This window comes from Cydia splendana, chromosome 27 (assembly GCF_910591565.1).
Source record: "Cydia splendana chromosome 27, ilCydSple1.2, whole genome shotgun sequence".
Taxonomy (NCBI): Eukaryota; Metazoa; Arthropoda; class Insecta; order Lepidoptera; family Tortricidae; genus Cydia; species Cydia splendana.
Genome location: NC_085986.1, coordinates 9,445,908 through 9,469,394, shown reverse-complemented (window position 1 = coordinate 9,469,394; position 23,487 = coordinate 9,445,908). Strand labels below are relative to the sequence as shown.

Genomic DNA, 23,487 nt, shown 5'->3' with positions numbered 1-23,487 from the left:
TTTATGCAAACTTAATTTTATTAATAAATGTTCCTGCCGTTTGTATTTTTTTTATGTATTTAAGTAGTTCCATTTCATAACTTTAACGATAAACACAAAATCCCTCCTCACCCCGTAGTCCCTCGTAGTTGGGGTGAGATGGAATTTCAAACAACAGGTGATTTTGAAACGTTATTGAATCGATTTTTATTCTTATGAATATTACTATAGCTCCATTTGTAATAGGAATACATTATTTAGGTAGCAGTAGCCTTCAAAAACCATCTCACCTCCCTGTTATCCCTTCTCTCCCCATTCATAACCCGACTCTCCTCACAATCCCTACTCACCCCATTTTACGGTATACAGATTTTAAATAACATTTTGTGTACAATAATAAAATATGTACAATTCTAAATGTTTATTACGGCGTAATTACGACATTGACTTATTTTTTTCTTGCTTCATTTCATAACAAGTAAATGTATTTAACACGGCTATTAAAAGGTTACATAAAATTACGTAGTATTTTAAGACTACGAGCTTAAGTACTATCATAAAATATATAAAATGTTCTAGACTTTGAAGTGCCCATGCATAGACTAAGTATTAATATAGTTTTTAAGCCTTATAATATGTAATACTAACACAATGGGATCTCTGTTATCTTCATTTGAATAAATAATTGAAATTGAATAGACTGCGAGTGCCGTTTAACATCAGGCAGGCGGCACGCTTGTTTGCCACCATCGCGGTATAAAATGTCACCCTGTATAATATCAGTAATATCACGCGTCATTCTCTGTGACATTGAAAAATTTTAATTTCCTCTGTACCATTTAATATTTTTAGAGCCATCTTGTCTATCGTCGGTCTACTATACTATAGTCTTATATAAATAATATAATATAAATACCTGGGTACCAAGCTTTGCTCGGAAAACACATAAAAACTCAAAAATGCGCGTTTTCCCAGAGATAAGACCTAGCTAGATCGATTTTTCGCTCCCGAAAACCCCCATACCTATAGCAATTTTCATCGAAATCGTTAGAGCCGTTTCCGAGAACCCCGAAATATATATAATAAATAAATAAATATATATACAAGAATTGCTATATCTAGGGAGCTAGCGAAGCGTCTCAATGATGCTACGGGTGACCAGAGGGCTGGGTATACTTCCTTGCCCAGAGAATTGGCATTGCCATTCAGCGCGGCAATGCCACCAGCCTTCTGGGCACCCTACCATCCGGCGCGGAGCTAGCTCCCATTTTTTATTTGTAAATATCTGTATATAGTTGTTAGAGTTTAATTTTAATATTTAGTTTAATTATTTTGTTTTATTCTTAAATTTTTAGTGAAACTAAATAATTAAAGATGAAAATCTTATTAATAACACCTACTTATATCGTTAGAATTGCTCGTTTAAAGGTATATATAAGATATAGTTTTTTTCAATCGGGAAGGGTAGAATGACACATGTCAAAAAGTGATTACAGGGTTGTGACAATGAATCAACAAATTAAAGAAAAAAAATATGATTCTCGACTAAATCTGCAAAGGCCATATACTTAATCGATTTCGGTGATGATTTGTATTTTTAAGTGCTTAAAACATACCTTCGCAATTGGACGCGTCTGTGACGATTTGACACGAGCAGAATCGATTTGGTCGATAAGTAGAGTCAAACTGTAATGCAATGAGCTCCGTTTTATATAATGAAACTCAACGATCTTAAAATTGATCTTTCTACTTTAATAATATAATATAAAATAATTTATATTTTGGCGATATGTGTCTATTATAATGACATCTAAGCTAGGAAGCCATATATTTTTGGCCTATTAGAATTCAAGTTATTTTTGTTAGAAAAGGATTGGTCTGAAACGTTAATATAATGGCATAAAATTTAAAAAAAATCAAATGTCACCCTACCCTTTCCGTTTGAAAAATACTATAGTTGTATCTATATCTTTAAATGAGCAATTCTTGTTTATTTATATATATATTTCGGCGGAAACGGCTTCGATCTCGATTTCGATGGAATTTGCTATATGGGGGTTTTCGGGGACGATAAATCGATCTAGCTAAGTATTATCTCTGGGAAAACGCGCATTTTTGAGTTTATATATGTTTTCCGAGCAAAGCTCGCCGGTCTCCCAGATATTGTTCTTTGAGCCAGAGACCTCGTTTCTATTCCACATTGCAATAGATTCGCGCACATGTAAGGTTCATAATGATAACAATATGTATAACAGCTAATACTAATTCTGTACTATATCTCTGTATGTATGTTCAAGGGTGTTATTAGATTTTGATATGACAACTCTATGTCAAACTGGGTAACGTCATTTTGATATGGCAATACTATATATTATTTTTTTAATGAGAGCCTGACAGATAATTCGGAGGGAGGATTGACGTTTTTGCTGTAAAACATTGTCCTGTTGATTTTCTTAATTTCACTAATAATATATGAAAATATCTACTGGAAGTGAGTTTGATTCAAGACCAAGACAAGACCTTTATAACTCAGAAGTGGCACAATTACCGAAGAAGCCCACAATTGTTGAAATAAATGTGACATTTTTGTTTCGTCGTTGTGGACGAAACTTCCAACGATGGATAGTAACGAGAAAGAGAATGATCGCAGCCGCAGTAAACACAAATCTGTGCGTGTAAAAAAGAAGGTCCAACGGCGCCATGAACGCGAACAAAGTAGAAATATACGGAATCGGCGTTCGAGAAGTGCTCGTCGTGTAGCGTGCGAAGAAGGTCGGAGGAGTCGGTCCGAAGAGAAGCGTGACCGGTACCGTACGCGAAGCAGAAAACCCAGTCGAAAACGCGACTACGAAAACCGAAGAAGTCGTAGTACCAGCCGTCGGCGCAGCTCAAACCGTGGTCGACGTAACCGTAGTTCCCATGGTAGAAGCCGCGGTCGTCATCATAGGAGCCATAGTGGGAGCTATAGCAGTGGTCGTGAGAGCGGCGGATGTGATCAGCAGAGTCGGAGCCGTAGTCAACGAAGCTGTAGCCGCGTTCATGACAGCAGGCGCAATCTAGGGAGCCGCAACCATGCAGACATGCCGGGTACTTCCAAGCAGAGCGGTGAGAATCAACCAGTTTTGACGACTATTGAGAATGTGAATACATTTCAAGGTAATGAACATCAGCTATTTCTTAGAGAATTAGTTAAAACATTAAAACAGAACAGGCCAGAGGGTAATAAATTTCCTATGTTAGGCAATGTAATACCAGAATTTAACCCAATGGTTAAAGAGCAAACTGTACATATGTGGCTGAATAAGGTAGATGAGTGTGCAAAATTGTATAACTGGGGTGATGATCAGATCATCCATTACGCATTACCCAAATTGTCTGGTGTTGCGAAGAATTGGTATTTAGCTTTGCCATCTATGTCATTTACATGGCCGGAATGGAAAACAAAATTAATTGAATCATTCCCTAGCGTTGATGATTATGCTGAACTGTTAACAGAAATGCTGAATAAGCGAGTTAAGTATAATGAATCTTTAGAGCTTTACTTTTATGCCAAATTAAATTTATTAAATCGTTGTGATATCCATGGAAAGCGAGCTGTAGATTGTATTTTGAGTGGAATTGATGATAGATCGGTTAGGTTAGGTGCTAAGGCTTTAAAATGTCAACAACCAGAACAAGTGTTGGAATATTTTCAATCTGCCAAACAATCACGAGATTCAGAAAAACAAAAATTTAATTCTGGTACTTGGACAAAACAACTCAAAACTTCAAATGCGGTAAGTGATAACTTAAAAAGCGTTTCAAATACAGATCCAAAATCCTATTCAAAATCTATTGTGTGCTACAACTGTAAGGAACCGGGTCATTTTAGTTTTAAATGTACAAAAACCATTTTAAGGTGTAATATTTGTCATAGAATTGGGCATTTGTCTACAGACTGTCCAAAATTACCAGGCAATGACAGGGGTGAGAGTGTTCCTGAAAAAAATGTTCTGCGTGTTAATTTTGATAAACACTTTGAGGGCGACACTAACCGTGATAGCAAATATTTTAAAAATATTAAAATAAATAATTTTCTTACACATGGCTTTATAGATATGGGCAGCGAAGGCACATTATTGAGATCTAGTGAGGCAGTTAGGATGGGAATAAATTTGAAAACGCATAGTCAACTTCCACTTTTGAAAGGAATAGGACCAAATGCCATTGTGCCTTTAGGTCATGTGAGTGTTGAGATGGAGATAGATAATATAATTGAAACAGTAGATACATATATTGTTGATGATTGTGTCATTAAATATCCAGTATTAGTAGGTCATAGTTTTACAGAGAAACCTGGGATAATTATTACAAAAACTGATTATACCCTTATTATTGAAAAAGGATTCCCGGTTAAATTACAGCTTATACTACTAGAAGACACAAAAATTTCACCAAATAAAATGATGGTTATCCACGTAAGAGCAGACACAGATTATTCAGGTTCGGTATATGTAAAAGGTGGTTTGCGCGGGAAACCGAATGCTGAATTATATCTTTTGCCGGGTGAATATATTATTGAAAAAGGTCAATGTGGAATACTAGTACAAAACATCTCTGACTTACCACTCACATTGCTAAAAGGGGAGCTGGTTACTCGCGTAACAACAACTAATTTCTGTCTCAATGTAAAATCTCTCAACCTTGTAGATGATACTTGTACGGATTTAAATATAAGTGAACACCTCTGTGATGACGAAGTATCAAAATTGAAAATGGTTTTAAAGAAACATGAGGCTTGCTTCTCAAATAACTTAAAAGATTTAGGTTTTACAAATGTAGTTCAGATGGAAATTGAATTGACAGACAAACAGCCAGTTGTATATCGTTCTTATAGATTGTCTTATCCCGAAAGAGAGTTAGTGCGTACAATGGTACAGGAAATGATAGATGCTGACATAGTATGTGAATCAAATTCGTCTTACGCTAGTCCGATTTTATTGGTGCAAAAGAAGACTGGCGAAAAGCGACTCTGTGTTGATTATAGGGCTTTGAATAGCAAAACGCGGAAGGAACATTACCCCCTTCCACTTATAGATGATCAGCTGGACAGGTTAGCAGGTAATTCTCTGTTTATTAGCCTTGATCTTGCCTCTGGATACTACCAGATTCCGATTGCGGAATCATCACAGGATCTGACATCGTTTGTGACCCCGGACGGTCAGTATAAATATAAACGTATGCCTTTTGGGTTAGCCAATGCGCCGTCCGTGTTCCAAAGGACGATGAACAAGGTGCTTGCAAAAGTTAAGTATGTTATCATCTATATGGATGATATACTAATTCCAGCTCGTAATTTTGAAGAGGGCTTAATACGTTTAGATGAGGTATTGAATCTCATAAGTGAAGCTGGATTAACACTTAAATTAAAAAAATGTTACTTTTTCTATAAAGCATTGGATTTCTTGGGTTTTCACGTAAGTGGTGAAGGTATACGACCGGGTGCTCGAAAAACAATAGCTATCTCAAACTTCCCGACACCAAAGAATGTTCATGAAGTACGACGTTTTATTGGGTTAGCTAGTTTTTTTCGAAGATTTGTCAAAAATTTTGCTTTGATTGCACGTCCTTTAACTGATCTATTAAGAACTAAATTAGAATGGAAATGGTCAACCGAACATACAGAAGCTTTTAACGCTTTGAAACAGAAATTAGTAGAACGCCCCATCTTGGCGTTGTATGATCCTAAATTAGAAACAGAATTGCATTGTGATGCTTCTAAATTTGGCATTGCTGGCATTTTGATGCAACGTGGTTTGGATGGGTTGCTGCGAGCCGTAGCGTATTACAGTCGAAAAACCACAGCAGACGAACAAAAATTGCACTCATTTGAATTAGAAACACTTGCTGTAGTCGCTTCTTTAAACCGTTTTAGAGTGTACTTACTTGGCGTAAAATTTAAAATCGTAACTGACTGTAACGCGTTGCGGACTACACTTACCAAAAGAGACCTTATACCTCGTATATCTCGTTGGTGGGTGCAGTTTCAGGAGTACGACTGTGAGATAGAGTACAGGCCAGGGTGTCGTATGGCACACGTAGACGCTCTCAGCCGTGGTCCTGTTGCTGACCCCACGAATGATTCACGGCCTCATGTTATCGATGTTCTGAATATTGATGTTAAAGATTGGATAGCAACAGTACAAGATGACGATGATGAATTGAAGCGTATTAAACACATTTTGCAAGACGAAGATACTAAATTGATAATAGATGTTCAAAAGAATTACCGGTTGAAGGGAAATTATGTATATCGAATTTTAAAGGATGGGAGTCTAAGGTGGGTTGTGCCTCGTGGTGTTAGGTGGCAGGTTTTGCGCATGAATCATGATAATGTTGGGCATTTCGGTTTCGAAAAAACTTTAAGCCGATTGCGTAACACTTATTGGTTCGCGAAAATGCGGCGATTTACAAAAAAATACGTAGCCGCGTGTCTTGAGTGTGCTCACCATAAGGCTCCAGGAGGATGCAAGGAAGGGATGTTGCATCCGATTCCAAAGATCGAAAAGCCGTTTCACACAGTTCATGCCGACCATCTAGGTCCGTTCGTGCGCTCTAGAAGAGGCAATATGTATATACTTGTTATAGTTGATGCGTTCACAAAGTATGTTGCTATTCGGGCTGTAAGAGACACAAAAACGAGTACTGCTATAAAAGTTTTTAAAGAACACTTTAGTTACTTCAGGCCTCCGTCTCGTTTGATAACAGACCGAGGGTCCTGTTTTACTAGTGCTAAATTTAAGGAATATACAAACGAAACAGGTATTAAGCACGTGCTAAATGCAGTTGCCTCACCAAGGGCGAACGGCCAAGTTGAACGGTTTAACCGAACAATACTGGACGCTTTAAGTACTTCATGTCATGGAAAAAATGATAACACTTGGGATGAATACGTAGGAGAAATCCAATTAGGAATTAATACTACCGTAAATAAAACGACAGGTAAGAGTCCATCGGAATTATTATTTGGCTGTAACTTTATAACTACATCAGAAAATAAGTTAAATGATGCAATAGATGAAATTTCTGAGCGAGTAACAGGTGATAACTTAGTACAATTAAGAACGGAAGCTAAAGATAAAATAGATAAACAACAGGAATATTCTCAAAGGAAATTTAATAAACATAGGCGGGTAGGCAAGTCTTATAATATCGGCGATTTGGTTAGAGTAGAAAGGACTATTACAGATAAGGATCACATTGGTAAATCAAAAAAGTTGATCCCTAAGTTCCATGGGCCGTACCGGATTGTAAAAATTCTACCGAACGATAGGTTTCTAATTGAAGATACACCTCTAACTAAAAAGGGAAACAGAAAATATGAAAATGTTGTAGCACTAGACAAGATTCACCCCTGGCTTAGTTTTAAAGATTATACCAGTGATAGTAGTGATATGAATGATAAAGATAATTGTAACTCAAGTGAGACTGATTAAAGTTAACGTTATTATACTGAACATAGAAGGATTAACAAAAAGAAAAACAATAATAAGTAACCTAATATGAAAAAGAATGAAAGATATTGCTGTTATATTGTTTCTTGAGGATGTTTAGTGATTAGACTATATTCAGTGCAGAAATGAATGGTATTATGTAATTAATACTGCACATATGGCTATTTACTGTGATGAGTTGATGAGACTAGTATAGTTGTTATTTAGTTTGTGAGCGATCAGTGCAGAACTGAATGGTGTTAAGCAATTAACATCGCACAGATGGTCGTAGATCACAACATATTATGATGAGACTGGTAGTGTTCTTATTGTTGTTATTTAGTTTGTGAGCGATCAGTGCAGAACCGAATGGTGTTAAGCAATTAACATCGCACAGATGGTCGTAGATCACAACAGATTATAATGAGACTGGTAGTGTTATTATTGTTATTATTTAGTTTGTGAGCGATCAGTGCAGAACCGAATGGCGTTAAGCAATTAACACCGCACAGATGATCGTAGATCACAACATAGTTTAATGAGATTAGTAGTGTTATTATTGTTGTTATTTAGATTGTAAGTGATCAGTGCAGAAACGAATGGTGTTAAGCAATTAACACCGCACAGATGGTCGTAGATCACAACAGACTGTGTAATTAGATTTACAAAATGTGAAGTTCCCTTGTTTTGTTTTGTTTGAATATTTAATGTGTTAATGTTGCAATTTTAATGGAACTTGTTTTTCTCTTTAATTATATGGGGAGGACCCCACTTTAAAAAACGGACGGCCGAGCTGTAAGGTTCATAATGATAACAATATGTATAACAGCTAATACTAATTCTGTACTATATCTCTGTATGTATGTTCAAGGGTGTTATTAGATTTTGATATGACAACTCTATGTCAAACTGGGTAACGTCATTTTGATATGGCAATACTATATATTATTTTTTTAATGAGAGCCTGACAGATAATTCGGAGGGAGGATTGACGTTTTTGCTGTAAAACATTGTCCTGTTGATTTTCTTAATTTCACTAATAATATATGAAAATATCTACTGGAAGTGAGTTTGATTCAAGACCAAGACAAGACCTTTATACACATGTGTGCGATAGATCGCATGCGATTCAGGTTCAAAAACCTGATCACAGAACGGGTTGTGCGCCGACCGCGGTGTCTGACCGACGCCCCTGCGTCCGCGCAGGCCTTGACACTCATCCAACACTACACTAACTTTACTATACTCTGTATCTTTAGGTCATCATCTTCCTCGCGTTGGCCCGGCTTTTTGCCACGGCTCATGGAAGCCTGAGGTCCGCTTGGCAGCTAATCCCGAGAATTGGCGTAGGCACTAGTTTTTACGAAAGCGACTGCCATCTGACCTTCCAACCCAGAGGGTAAACTAGACCTTATTGGGATTAGTCCAGTTTTCTCACGATGTTTTCTTTCACCGAAAAGCGGCTGATGTGTTCGGAACTTATGTACAAAATATCAAATATTATTTTAGACATAAGTTCCGAAAAACTCATTGGTACGAGCCGGGGTTCGAACTCGCGACCTCCGGATTGAAAGTCGCACGCTCTTACCGCTAGGCCACCAGCGCTTCCATACTCTGTATCTTTAGGTATTTAAATACAAGTAAACCAATAATTTGTACATTTTCGGGTAGTTATAACATTTATTGGTTAACCAACCAAATACAAAAGCGCCTGGATCTGTCACTGAACGACCTGGATTTAACCTACATTATTTGATCTACCCTCAACTGGGTTAAGGAGCCATTTGAGGGTAGCTTTTGTTTACTTTTATTTAAATACCTAAAGATACAGACATAGAGTTCAACCAAGAGAAGTCTGCAACGATTTCGATAGCACACGCAGTGCAAGTGTTATTTTAAACGTCAACCTTCTATGAAATTATGACGTATAAATGACACTTGCACTGCGTGGGTTATCAAAATCGTTGCAGACTCTTGGTCATGAATCATTTTTTATACTAACCACGGTGGTTACTCAAAATCTAGGTATGTACTTACTGTTCGTGGTTAGAACGTCAGATGTCAGGGAAATGCCATGATTAAGCTTCCTGAACGCTGGTTCAAGAACTCTGTGACCTTTGACCTAGTCCATAGGTCGGAAAACCGCGGCTCTTTGAAGGCACAAGTGCGGCTCTTTACGTCACCCATAAAATTAGCCCTTGAGAGTTCTTACACCACTGAAAACAACATTTGCAGCTCTTTACGGATGACTCACGCTAGGCCGGGCCGTGCCCGGGCCGAGGCCTCCGACATGTCATTTTCTATGACGGCTTATCAAAGATCACGTGGTGCTTTCCATAGAAAACGAAGCGCCGGAAACTCCTGCCCGGCCCCGGCCCGGTCTAGCGTGAGTCATCCTTTAACCTTCCTCAAACTGGTGATTTCTAGTGCAGTTGTCTCTTCTCGAAAGGTTTGCCGACCCCTGACCTAGTTTACGATGACTGGTGACAGTGGTGACGTTTGACAGGTGGAGTTTTTTTTCAGTCATTTAAAAGCTCTCTTTTTTACTATTACCTACTATTTTATGTCGTACGTATACTAACACTAGTAATAAGATTTTAATGTTTACTAACCATGGACCTTTTAGTCTGAATTAATTCATTTTATTTATGTAAGGTAAACGTAGTGGTGCTGGACGCGGTCCCCGTACATGTCATCTTGTCAATAGAGGTGACAGCAAGGTGGCATCTATTGGGCATAAGTATGTCGAGATCTACGTTTACCTTATTTATATTTTTTTATTTAAAGGTTTTATGTTAAAGGTTTTATGTAAAGGTTAAATGTATTAAAGGTATTAAAGGAAAAATGAGAAAATTCACCTCTTCGGGCAAGATTGGTCTTGCGACGTTTTGGCACACCAGTCCAACCGCTCTTATTTTGCATCAAATTGTCAGAAAGGATAAATGAAATTAAGAATATAGTTTTATTTTTGTCAATGATTCAAAAGTGCAAAATTTTATGGCCCACCCTGTATCTAAGTGGTGGAGATGGAAATTATGAAACCGGTAGGAAGTGTCAGTGAAATCAAATTCCTTGAGTGCCTTGTATTGGGTTTAATTCCCACCACTTATTCATTGTCAACTCACAAATATTGTCATAGCACCACGTGCGAGCCTAGTATCTCTGTCTTACAATAGTATTTTAACAACGGATAAACAGAGATAAATGTATTGCGATCTGGACAACGTTTAGATAATAAGCAATAAGTTGGGTTATATAATATGACATTCAGTTTTTTATTATAAAAACTACTAATGGTAGTTAATGACGCGTTTTTCGTACAATTCGTGGTAGAAGGACCTGTTTAGAAATATGTTTGTTCTAGTTTAAACTCTATGTCGATAAATTTAAGATCGAATTTATGTCTGAGATATTTTTAACTTATGTTTTAATATTTGTATGAGTGATTTACCATTGAAACGAGAGATGGATACAGTTAGAAACAGTTTTCAAACCAATATTCCTACGTAATTATGTTTCTTTAAATATTATAATTATTATGAATATAGAACGATATTATTTATAAATCTTTATTTATACCACAACGGTGGCGCGCTAGTGGAATTATTTGTAATTCTGTAGCATATTTCGATGTACAGTAAGCTACAGAGATAACTGACCCCCCTGTATAGAAACTTGTTTGCAGTTACACAGGATGTCTTGAAAGATGGTGCTTTGCAAATAAATTTGAAATACCAGTTAAAAAAAAAACAAAATGCTACTCCTACATTATAAAAATACTAAGTTTAAAGAATTGTAATTATGACGTAATAATTAGCATGATTTTTAATCACTTAGTACTACGTATCAAATTACATCTATTAAAATGCAATAAAAAATTGAGTCGATGACATTCCACACCTTCTCGTATGGAATGTTAAAAAAATAGGATAAATATACGTATTTAACGATAAAACTGGCTTTAATAGGTAGTTCATATTCATTTAACCAATTAACTATTTGTTTGTTGACAGTGTATTATATAGTATAATATGTTCATTTACATTCTTTTGGTTTCATAGGTACCTACCTAATAGTTACTATATTTTTTACCAATAGGTACATAAAAAATAAATTATTACTATCATCGTAGGTAACAAATTAGGAAGAAAATAGTTTTATTTATTTATAATTTTATTTAAAATAATAAATAATAATAATAAATAATAATAGTTTTATTTAACAATACACGTGAGTGTGTGTAATATTCTACGATGCCACTGCTCGACATAGGTAAGGTAAGTACTAGTACTCGACATGCTAATGCCCAAAAGATGACACCCTGCTGTCACCTCTATTGACAATGACTTAAGTTTTAAGATGACATGTACTGGGACCACGTCGAGCACCAGTAGGGGAGACCGAGGTGAGTTGTGACAGAGGAGAGTTGTGACATTGTCGATTTTTTGGAATCTATTAACTAAAAACTAGGTCGCAATAGCGCGCGTTTGTTAGTTCAAGTTGCGAGCTAACAAACGCACACTGTTGCGAGCTCACTAACAGTTATTAGATTCCAAAAAATCGACAATGTCACAACTCTCCTCTGTCACAACTCACCTCGGTCTCCCCTACGTTTACCTTACCTTTGTTCATTTACATTCTTTTGGTTTCATAAGTGCCTAATAGTTACTATTTTTTTACCTATACATAAAAAATAAATTGCTTTCAATACTCAATACTCAATACATTTATTGCACATAATACCGTATTCATCGTATTTTAATTAGTTTTTTTTTTAAATACACGTGTGTGTGTAATAATAATATATGCTACGATGCCACTGCTCGACATAGGTACAGACACAAATATCTTAACCCTACTTTTTGCGTCAGTGGTTAAAAGTGTTAAAACACATTTTCTCTGCTGACGTTCATATTTCGAACTGAAAAAAAAGTTGCAGATCATTCTCAAAAATGCGGGAACATTCTCGGAAGTTTTTGGAAACTTACACGCGAATTTAAAACAAGTTTCCATTCAGAAACATTCTTGTGGGATATTTTTTTTTTAAGTATTGTTAATAAAGTTATATATCACATATTAATTAGACAGGCGGAAAAAATATTTAATAAAGCATGTATTTGTTAAGTTCTTGACATGTTTTCATTGTTTGTTAAACTGAGAAATTTGGAAACTTTGGAAACTTCTCCTTGGGTCTCCTTATAAAACAAAGTCCCCGCCGCATCTGTCTGTTTGTCTGTATAGGTATGTGCGTTCGCGATAAACTCAAAAACTACGGAACGGATTTTCATGCGGTTTTCACTTGTCAATAGAGTGATTCTTGCTTGAGTAAGGTTTTGGTGTGTAATTTGTTAAGATTTTGTATAACCCGTGCGAAGCCGGGGCGGGTCGCTAGTACTAAATAGGTATGAGGCATATATTTTTTCCCAGGAGGATGTTTTCGAGGAGTTTAGTGAAGTATTTTGATTTTAGCTACTCATTTCCCTAGGTCAGTTGGAATCTAGATTATGAAATTTAAATTTTACACTCTAATGATCAAGGTTATTGCAAAACAGAGATTATTATAATACACTTAATAAACTCTACCATTTAATTGTGTCATCTTCATCTTAATACTTGATTTGCTTTTATCACAGAATAAATACAGAAGGGACACTTCCTACAAAACCGAACTTTGACAGCGATTCAGGGATCATGCTGTCCCTTTCTAATGTATGGCACTATCCCTTTCGGCTATTTAGGGGTGTCTAAATTCAAGTCATTAAGGAAATTAAAAGACACCCGCTAATAGGTATAAAGTTTTGTATTTACATTTTTGACACCCTGTATAATGTATAACACAGTCATGTTTTATATTGTGTAATGGTATAAAAACACCGTAGGTACTCAAATCTCTATAACACTTTAGTTTTTGAGTCAAATAACGTGGTTTAACTCTAACCTCTAGTTTTTTTACTCAAATCTATCTAAATCCTAAAAATACAGCCAAGTTCATTTAAAAATAACTCACCAGCTGCAGGAATCCCACTTCGTCCGTCCCTGTCTCCTTTCCTTCTTTCTCTTTCTTTATTTTCTTGAGATCTATTTCGTGGGCCCGCCCCTTGTGGTCCACGAATCGTTTAGCTTGACCCTTCATTATAATCCAAAACACTTAAAACGCTATTTAAAAAACAATTAAAAAATATAAAAACACTAAAAAACTTTAGAGTTACAAAACACGTTGTTATTTTTATAAAAAAACACTGCGCACAAATAAAACTACTAAAAAGCTGATAGTTACAGCTGAACTTAGTTTTAGTTTATCCGCGTTATATTGAGTTTGTTTTCGATGCGACGTGTGCTGTGTGCCGCGGCGGTCGGGCTACTGAAGCTCAAGTGGCTCGAATAAGGTAAATATTGTGTCTAAACGTGAATAACCGGCCAAGTTCCGTGCAAAAACTTAGAGGATAGTGAGCAGGGCTTTTCCATATAAAAGCTTTCCCATTTTCCTCCCTGGATATTGACATTTTGGAATTTTAACATAAACTGATGTAAGGTACATTAACCACATCTTTGCCCCTTCGTTTAATTTTTTTATTATTATAAGAGCGTTTTGACGATATCGAGTATCGGATCGGACAATGTGAAAACGCTCTATTTAAGAGTTAGAAGCTCTATAGCTCCTAATTCTTAAAATATCCAAATGATCGAGAAACGTCAAACGAAAGGACATAGGTAGCTACGATTTATATACATCAAATTTGTAAAATTATGTTCCCTAATATCAATATCCATAGAGGAAAATGGGAACTACGTTTGTAAGGAGAAGGCGTCCTCCACTTTCGTCTTAAGAAGTGTCTCCTAGGTTAACAGATGGTTGACCGATTTAGATGAAATCTATATCTATCTACATCTAGGCCAATCAAATTAGATCCAAAAAACGTGTTGTGAGAAATTAATTCCCAGCAAGCTGGAAATCATTAATCATCATACCTTCATTTGGTCCTTGTTGTGAAAATTAGGTATTTGTAAAATAATGTAAGAAAGAGATGTTTATGACACGAGTGTTTTATTCGAAGTAAGGTAACTAGGCAAATTTAAAATACATATATATCAAAAATAGAAAATAGAAAACTTAACAGTTGTCTGCACAAAAGAGGTCAACTACAACATCCGCCCTTAATCGAAGTTGTGCCAGACAAACACAAAACAAAAACTTAAGTCTCTATTCCTAAGTTAAGTATACACCGTTTATGTACTATAGGTCCTAGTGGCTTCGTTAGTACATCGGCAGGCATATCACTACTTTTGATGTATTCTAATTTAACAACATTATTTGAGACCTTTTCCCTAATAAAGTGAAATCTGGTATCTATATGTTTCGTCCTGTTGTGGTGTACAGGATTTCGAACGAGGTTGATGGCACTCTGACTGTCAGAAGCTAAATGAACTATATGCAATTTACCTGTTATCTCATAGATAAACCGTCGTAAGTAGCATGCTTCCTTTGTGGCAGACGCTAGTGCCATATATTCCGATTCGGCTGAAGATAAAGCCACTGTAGGCTGCTTCTTGGACTCCCAGGATACTGGACCTCCACTTAACTTGAAGGTGTATCCAGTGTACGACCTTCTGTCAATCGGACAATTTGCCCAGTCCGCGTCACTAAAGCCTTTTAAAGGTTCTCCACTCTTCCTGTAAACCAAGGAGTAATTTAAAGTACCCTTCAGGTACTGCAGAACCCTTTTCGCAGCATTCCAGTGTTCTTTAGTAAAGCACGTATTAAACTGGCTTAAATAGCTCGTAGCGTAAGCGATATCGGGTCGTGAGTTTACCGTAAGATACATGAGGCATCCTATTAAGTTCTGATACGGATAAGACTCACCTTCTTGACCATCGGTTCTTCTTTCCATATTCTTTTTAACTAGAGGAGTATCCACAGTCTTACAATCCTTCATGTTAAACTTTTCCAATATAGAAAGAATATAACTCCGCTGATTTAATTTAATACTCTCGGAATCGCATTCAATTTGTAAACCTAAATAACATTTTAATATTCCGAGATCTTTCAAAGAAAAATATTTCGACAAATTCGTTTTGACAGTGTCAAACGTCGAATCAGATTTAAAGAAGACTATTATGTCATCGACAAAAATACCCAATATCACGAGTTCCTTACCAAAAAGTTTCGTATATACGCAAGGCTCGGAAGGAGTTCCTGTAAAACCTATTTTTAAAAGCGTTTCATTTAACTTTTTGTTCCATGCTCGCGGTGCCTGTTTAAGGCCGTAAAGGGATTTCTTCAGCAAACAAACCTTGTTTTCTTTGCCCTTTTCGATGAAACCAAGAGGTTGCTCCATGAAAACTTCTTCTTCTAAATCTCCGTTTAGGAACGCGGTATCAACGTCCAAGTGCTTCATTCTTAACCCCATCTCTGCAGCTAATGCAAATAAAGTGCGGAGGGAAGAATGGCGAATCACAGGTGCAAACGTCTCATCGTAGTCTACTCCCTCGACTTGATGAAAGCCTTTCACGACGAGTCTCGCTTTATACTTGGTTATATTACCGTACGCGTCCTTTTTAATTTTGTATACCCATTTACATGGTATGACCTTTTTATTAGGCTTATCTACTAGGTCCCATGTGTGGAGTTTTTTCAGTGAACTATACTCATTAGCCATAGCATGCTTCCACTTATCTGCATCATCGGCATGAGTAGCTTCAAGATATGTCGTAGGTTCTCTAGAATCAACCGTAGACACGTTGTATGTTAGGAAATCTGGTGGTTTCCTATCTCTTGAGGGGTATCTCGGCTCAGGATGAGCTTCCTCTTCCACACTTGCAGGCTCTTCATCCGCACTAGGTAGCCGTGGTTCACTGAAGGGCTCTCGCTCTTCCATAGATACTAAATCTTCGGCACTTTCTAGATTTATCGGCGAAGGCGGTGGTGCAGGGTCATTGCTCTCGTCACAGTCATAAAATTGACAATCTTGACAGTTTTCAGACTCGGTCTCTCTTTTATCTTCGAACAATAAAATAGAGTCTGACTGTACCTCAGGTTCTGGTGACCTCTGCTTCAGCTCTGTAAAACAATTCTCAAAAAAGGTTGCATCTCTGGACATAAACATTCTTCGTGGGCTGGCAGGATCCCTAAAAATATAAGTACCTGGATTTTCTGAATAACCGACGAAAATCGCTTCCTGTGCCTTGATATCTAATTTCCTTCTGTGACACGAGGGTATATGGACAAGTGCTCTACATCCGAACACTTTCAGGGCCCAGTTTTATAAAGTTACAAGTTACAGGTTACAAGAGTACAGGCTACAGGCACCTGTAATGCACTGTGAACGGCTACAGGTGTTTTATAAATACACATAGATAATTACAGTTGTAAAGAACCACGGTCAATCTCGATTACATGTGAAATCTACAGGTGTGAAGGACATCACTATTTAAAAAAAAAACGTCTGTCATAGATACTCTGTGCTCTACTAAATGCTGTGTAAGCTGTGTTATTGTTTGCTGTAAAATATTAATTATTGGAAAAATGCCCAGAAATTAAGGAAAAATCGAGTGGTTGAGAGCGGTGTTCGATGCCAAGGATATACTTTTCGGGCCGTTTTCAGATTCAGATTAAGTTAGATTTCATGAAATATTTACCTAATAAGTAAATAAATACTGTTTCACATTACATTATAAAATGTATCGCTTCGGTAGCGGCTCAAAGATAAGTACGCTGTGTATCGAAAATTATGAATAGTACACTTTACCATAATGTGAATGCACTATACTTAAATAAAGAGACGAATGCTACTAAATCAACGACAAATATCGGCACCAATCCTTTTCCGTTTCCTAGTAGATAAAATAAAACGATATCATCAATAAAATCAATATCAAACATATTGTCACTTTATTTCCTATTTACTATATACTTCAGATACATTAACAAAAACTGATGAGGTCAGTGCATGGAAAGATATGCATGCCCTGGCAAAATCGTTGGCGTTGGTGCCTAACAATAAAGAGTAAAGTTTAAAATCGCTAAGAAAACGAATAATTTTAATTAAAAATTAAGAATTACAGGACTCAAGACGTATGTCAGTTTTTGTTACAAGTGTACCAATCTACACTTGTAATTTACAATATTTTTATAAAACGCTTGTTCGATTATGAGTTTAAAACTATTAAACTCCCATATTTTCGTCTATGGTTGAGCTACAGGCACTTGTACCTGTAACCTGTAAAATTGTAACACAGTACTTTTATAAAACGCAAATTGTAAAAAACGGAGCAAGTGTTGCCAGTAAACGCCTGTAAACTTGTAACTTGTAACTTTATAAAACTGGGCCCAGGTGACTAAGATCACCTCTACGACCATACCACCTGTCATAAGGAATTTTTCCACCTAAGGCTCGATGAGGAGACCTATTCTTTAGGTACACGGCAACTTGAAATGCGTCTTCCCAGAATGCTTTCGACAGTGAGCTCTCAGCTAGCAACGTCCGCGCCTTCTCTGTAACCGAACGATGTGTGCGCTCCGCGACTCCAACCTGTTGAGGACTGTAAGGCGTCGTCGTTTGATGCTCGATACCTTTCGAAGCAAGATAATCAACAAACTCTTTATTTACGAACTCTTTACCTCCGTCAGTCCTAACCGCTTTTATTTTCTTGTCTAATTGATTTTCAACAAAAGTTTGAAACAGACAGAATTTATTTTTTACTTCTGTTTTGGAAGAAATGAAATAAGCAAACACCTTTCGTGTATAATCGTCTACTATCGTTAACATATACCTATTTCCTTGAAAAGAGGTTGTAGACACCGGTCCCATGAGATCCATATGGATCAGCTCTAACGGGGAAGTAGCTCTATTAAACGCTACCTTCTTGAAAGGTTTCCTCGCTTGTTTACCTTCCACGCAAGCGATGCAACTATTTTTATCTACTACTGAATACTTTACGCCTACCTCGTGATTCTTCAGTTGGTTCATGCCTATGCGACACAAATGTCCTAGCCTCTTATGCCAAAGTTGATAACTATCCTGACAGTCAGAGTGCACATCCTGTGTCATATAATTATCTGCCACATTCTCGGGAACATTGACAGTACCGTCTAAAACGTACAGTCCACCACAGGGCGAGGCATGAGCAACAGATTCACCTGTAAAACGAAAATTATCAGATTTATAAAAGTTACATCCATTAATATCAAAAACACATATAAAACCCTTTTCAACAGTTTTGTATACAGACAACAAATTAGCTTTTAAATCTGGTACAAAATCAACATCACTGATCTTGTTGACCACGTTCTCAGGTGTGTTTATTGATATATTTCCAATTCCGCAGCACTTAATCTGTTCTCCGTTTGCGACAGTAACGGTACCTTGATTCTGTATCGCAAGACTTTGAAACCAATCTCGTCTAGAAGCCATGTGTCTAGTACAGCCCGAATCTACATAAATGATGTCCTTACTTGAGCTGCCAGAAGTATTAAGAGCTGTAAGTGTAAATGTCGTATCGTTGACAGTTACCTCATTGGCTTTCTCCTTCTTGCCTCTCATCGGACAGTCTGGTCGCTTATGTCCAGGCATTTTGCAGTCGTAACAAACCAGATCCTTCTTCTTTGACTTCGGCTTCCTTTTCGCATGAAAAACCGATTCTAATGGTGTAGCCGCATCCTTGGACATTTCATTCAGCAGTTTTGTCTTAACTAAGTCTGTAGTCACATCGACATTACAGTTTTCTAAAGCCATAATGAGAGGTTCGTATTTTGGAGTGAGACCTCCCAAAAGTATCGCAGCAATAGACTTATCCTCTAAGACTACATCTATATCCGCCAGATCCTGTGCGGTTGACATAACTGCGTTAATGTACAGTTCCATATTCGAAAAGTCTGACAGACTTAACCTGTACAATTTTCGCTCTAAAGAAAGTCTTCGTCCCATTCCCTTATCCTCAAAAGCTTTCTGCAAAGATTTCCATGCGTCGGCTGCGGTTTTCGCACATCGAACATGAATGATTGCCGCACCATCTATTGTCAAACATATCTTTGCCAGGGCTTTCGAATCTTTTCGTACCTTTGTAGAGGCAGGGGTCGTGTCTCCTTCAGGGTAGCCACCGATTGTCTCCCACAGATACTCGTGCAATAGGTAATTGCGCATCTTAAATTTCCACGCAGGGTATCCATCTTTGCTCCTCAGGCAAAACGATGGAATAGATGAGCTTGAATGGGAATTAGAAACACTCGAAACATCTCCCGATTCGTGTGACATTTTTACGATTTTTATTATTTTCATCAATCACAGAATCACTACAACTCAATATTTTACGAAATACACATTACACTAAACTTTGCATTATAAATTATAGCATTCGTGCTGATAACGTGTTGTGAAAATTAGGTATTTGTAAAATAATGTAAGAAAGAGATGTTTATGACACGAGTGTTTTATTCGAAGTAAGGTAACTAGGCAAATTTAAAATACATGTATATCAAAAATAGAAAATAGAAAACTTAACAGTTGTCTGCACAAAAGAGGTCAACTACAACAGTCCTAATTTAGGATTCCTAAATGCGTATAATCTGAGTTTACTCCATCCCATGAGGCGTGGATACATTTTGGGAGCCTCGGGAGATCGGGGAGATACATTTTACCTTGGATTGACAAAACCACTCGATTTAGAAGGAACCCACCATCAAAATCAATGTCACTACCAGCAGGGTAAATCCGACACTGGTAAATAAAATTTCGGATTTTAACACGATTTTACAAAAACAAAAGAAATTCAAAATGGCAGCCATTTTTCACAATGTTTGACTAAGAATTCATATTAAGGTACTTTTCGAATCCTCAGATGTCAATTTTTATCATGATTAGGGCAAATTTTCCGTCGGACGTACCTTTTAGTTCAAAAACGCTATGCTGAAAGTGAGACATTCGTATTATTATCCGTTCAAGGGAAAATATAAAAATGAATGTATTTTTCACTGTAACCTGCTTAACTTTAACCTGTGTTCAATGTAGGTATAGGTTATTGTAAGTCTTGAAAATAACTTCTTCATTTTCCGTTCCCTTTTGAAAATTTGGGGTACTTGAAGTAGTAAAACATATTTTTCATTCTTAAAAAAAAAAAATTACAAAAAAAAAATTTTCATTAACTTTAACCTGTCGATGCCACTTTCTTGAGAATCATCTAAGACGATTTCCAGCTTGCTGGGAATAATTCCTGGAAAAAATCTAATTTGTTTGGCCTACTTTGATATACAGTGGAAACTGGATAAGTGGAACCTGGTTTAGTGGAAAACCTCTTTAAGTGGACCCAAGTTCTCGGTTCCAGTCCCTTGGCAACGAATTACCTCTATAAGTGGAATTTTGGAACCTCTATAAGCGGAATCCATTTTTTCGAAAATTTCTTATTTTTACCTCTGTAACTGGAAGCAGCCGTCTCCGAAACCTCTATGAGTGGAATAGCTCGGCGTTATAAAATTTGTATTTTTAATAAACCGTCACAAGGAGGGTAATTTGTTTCGTTAACATTATGGTTCGTGTTTTAACTACGTATTTTGTATGAGATCACACATCGTTCAGTTTTTTTTGCATTAAAGTACAATCGGTACATTGATTTATTTAACCATACTGGTTTCTCTTGCATAAATAAATATTAGGAGTGATTTTGTTTTTGTAATTTTGAAAATTGTATACGAGTAGGTACTGTGGATTATTTACAGTATTGCTTTTTTTAAAGTCAGGATTACATACCTATTTTTGTTAATACATACATATCTACATACATATTTAATAAAAGATGATTATTTAAGTCTTGATCATACCATACGTGACCTCTATAAGCGACATTACTAGCATCCACAACCTCTGTTAGCGAGAGCCTCTGTAAGTGAGAAAATGTTTTATTTGAACCTGGTTTAGTGGAAAACTGGATAAATGGAAAACCTGGATAAGCGGAACTAAACAGCCGGTCCCTTGCGATTCCACTTATCCAGTTTCCACTGTAATTGAAAATGATACCATACCTACTAATTTCAAGAGAATTTGTTGAGAAATGCAACCTGTAGAGGAGAACCATCCGGACATAAGCAAATAAGCATTTTTGCACAAGCTAAAACGGCAACCTTTACTAACGGTCACGCTCAATAGCAGACTAAATTTGCATCAAAATGAGTTATATATTATGGTTTATATATACCTCATAGGTTTTGAGATAAAGTATGACTCACGCTAGACCGGGCCGGAGCTTCCGGCGCTTCGTTTTCTATGGAAAACACCACGTGATCACCGATCAGCCGTCATAGAAAATGACATGTCGGACGCCTCGGCCCGGGCCCGGCCCGGTCTAGCGTGAGTCATCCTTAAAGCTGCTCCAAGTGGCTTGATTTATATTTGTTTCTTTGGTATTCATGTTCATATAAGTACCTACCTACCTAACATGCAGCTTCAATTTTGCATAGGTACTTAAATTTTCTTTACTTTTCATATCACCTATTCAGAAAAGGGTTTTTTCTTCCCTGCCAGTATATAGGGATCAAAATGACACTTTTCTGTTCTTGAACACAATTTTTTCTAGATTTTGAAACAGTCATTTCCTCATGAAAAGCAGTACCTATGTGTCACATGGTAGCAAAATTATTTCCACCTTGGGCGTTAACATTGAATCCCTTAGGATTCAAAGTACACACTCGCCATAAATATGTCATTTTGCTCCCTTGTGACACAATCTACTATTAAGCGTAAGTGTCATTGTAGATTCTGTGAACCATCGCCCGCACTGTTAACTGTACAATGAATGAATTAATGAATGTTTCTTTATTCAGGCAATAGACCCATTACATAATTTTAATTGTACATCGGTGGATCTTTTATGCCTTTCGTTATACCTAAGGTCCAGCGATGTACAGTTAGTAGTGTCGCATTTTGTAGGTACTTAAATAGACCTTAGTTAACAAAGACACTTGTTAATTCCGACCTCACTCCTTTCGTGACGATCTATATCCATTTATTAACGGTTCACTTTCTTTACAGGTAGAGACATATAAATAAGAATTACAGTCAATTTCCGCCCTACAATGTTGCGATTTATACACTATTGTTGTAGATGTACTACCGAGCGAGGGTTTAGAGTCCGCCAAAGCTAACTCTGCATTGAATTTGTTAAATGTCATAATGACAAATAAATTTTTAATTTATGATGACAGTCGCACTCTCTTTAAACTCTATATGATATTGCAAATGCCATAGAGAGTTATAGATGGTCAAGCAAATCTTGTCAGTAGAAAAAGGCGCGAAATTCAAATTACATTTACACAGCCTACATTTTTCAAATTTGCCGCCTTTTTCTACTAACAAGATCTGCTTGACCCAGTATTATAAGTAGTTTTTAGGGTTCCGTACCCAAAGGGTAAAAACGGGACCCTATTACTAAGACTCCGCTGTCCGTCCGTCCGTCCGTCCGTCCGTCTGTCACCAGGCTGTATCTCATGAACCGTGATAGCTAGGCAGTTGAAATTTTCACAGATGATGTATTTCTGTTGCCGCTATAACAACAAATACTAAAAAGTACGGTACCCTCGGTGGGCGAGTCCGACTCGCCCTTGTCCGGTTTTTTTTTAACTGACATCACTTTATCTTTCAAATTTTACAAGAACAGCAAGTTTAATTACCTAAAACGAAAAAAAAATACATATATGAGGAGGGTAGGTTAATGATGGAGTTCTGGGGTAGGGCTCTAGGGCTGCCACATCGTCGAAGCCTAGGATTTTTTTTGTAGATTTAAATCTATGTCGTATTTTGGTGCGACTTTAAACATCTTCTTTAGTACAGATAAAAAAAGTAATTAATGATTAATTCATTGTTAATAAGATACGACCTTCAAACCTTCAAGAAAAGACAGTACTCCCATATTAAAGGTCGGCAACGCAGTTACCACCCCTCTGAGGGCCTACCGCAAACCACGTTCGACATGTTGCCTCTCTGTCGCACTTGTAAATGCATTCCTAAGTGTGACAGGGAGGCAATACTTCGAACGTGGCTCGCAGTAGGCC

General features: G+C 37.0%; 1 protein-coding gene across 1 annotated transcript in view; it reads right to left on the bottom strand.

The window, feature by feature from the left end:
* LOC134803703 (multidrug resistance protein homolog 49-like) overlaps nucleotides 1–13,604 on the bottom strand; it is a 78,011-nt gene extending 64,407 nt beyond the window's left edge. Inside the window, exon 1 of the mRNA XM_063776503.1 lies at nucleotides 13,459–13,604. Within this exon, the coding sequence (XP_063632573.1) occupies nucleotides 13,459–13,584 (126 nt within the window). The 5' untranslated portion in view covers nucleotides 13,585–13,604. The remainder of the gene's footprint in view (nucleotides 1–13,458) is intronic.
* Nucleotides 13,605–23,487: the final 9,883 nt, after the last annotated feature.